Source organism: Egretta garzetta, unplaced genomic scaffold, assembly GCF_000687185.1.
Source record: "Egretta garzetta isolate BGI_Z169 unplaced genomic scaffold, ASM68718v1 scaffold356, whole genome shotgun sequence".
NCBI classification, from domain to species: domain Eukaryota; kingdom Metazoa; phylum Chordata; class Aves; order Pelecaniformes; family Ardeidae; genus Egretta; species Egretta garzetta.
Genome location: NW_009260019.1, coordinates 523,311 through 523,582, shown reverse-complemented (window position 1 = coordinate 523,582; position 272 = coordinate 523,311). Strand labels below are relative to the sequence as shown.

At 69.1% G+C, this 272-nt stretch overlaps 1 protein-coding gene across 1 annotated transcript in view; it reads left to right on the top strand.

The window, feature by feature from the left end:
• The first annotated feature begins 42 nt into the window (after positions 1-42).
• Positions 43-272, top strand: part of LOC104127965 (deoxynucleotidyltransferase terminal-interacting protein 1) — a 5,918-nt gene continuing 5,688 nt past the window's right edge. The window contains exon 1 of the mRNA XM_035896154.1: positions 43-166. Within this exon, the coding sequence (XP_035752047.1) occupies positions 92-166 (75 nt within the window). The 5' untranslated portion in view covers positions 43-91. The remainder of the gene's footprint in view (positions 167-272) is intronic.

Sequence of the window (272 nt, the reverse complement as noted above, 5' to 3'; positions counted from 1 at the left end):
AGGGTCTGGGTTAGACCAGACGGGAGCGAGGGGGCTCCTGCGCCCCCCGCCTGACCCCCCCACCTGCAGCTTCACGGACCCGGCCGTGTCCATGGACCTGCTGCGAGCTGTCCTGCAGCCCAGCATCAACGAGGAAATCCGGGGCGTCTTCAACAAGTACATGAAGGTGAGAGCTGCGGGGACAGGCCCTGCCGCCCCCTCCCATGGTGGGCTGCGCAGAGTGCACCCCGCTTCCACGCACACCGCAAGGCTGGCGTGCCCGGTCCTCGGGG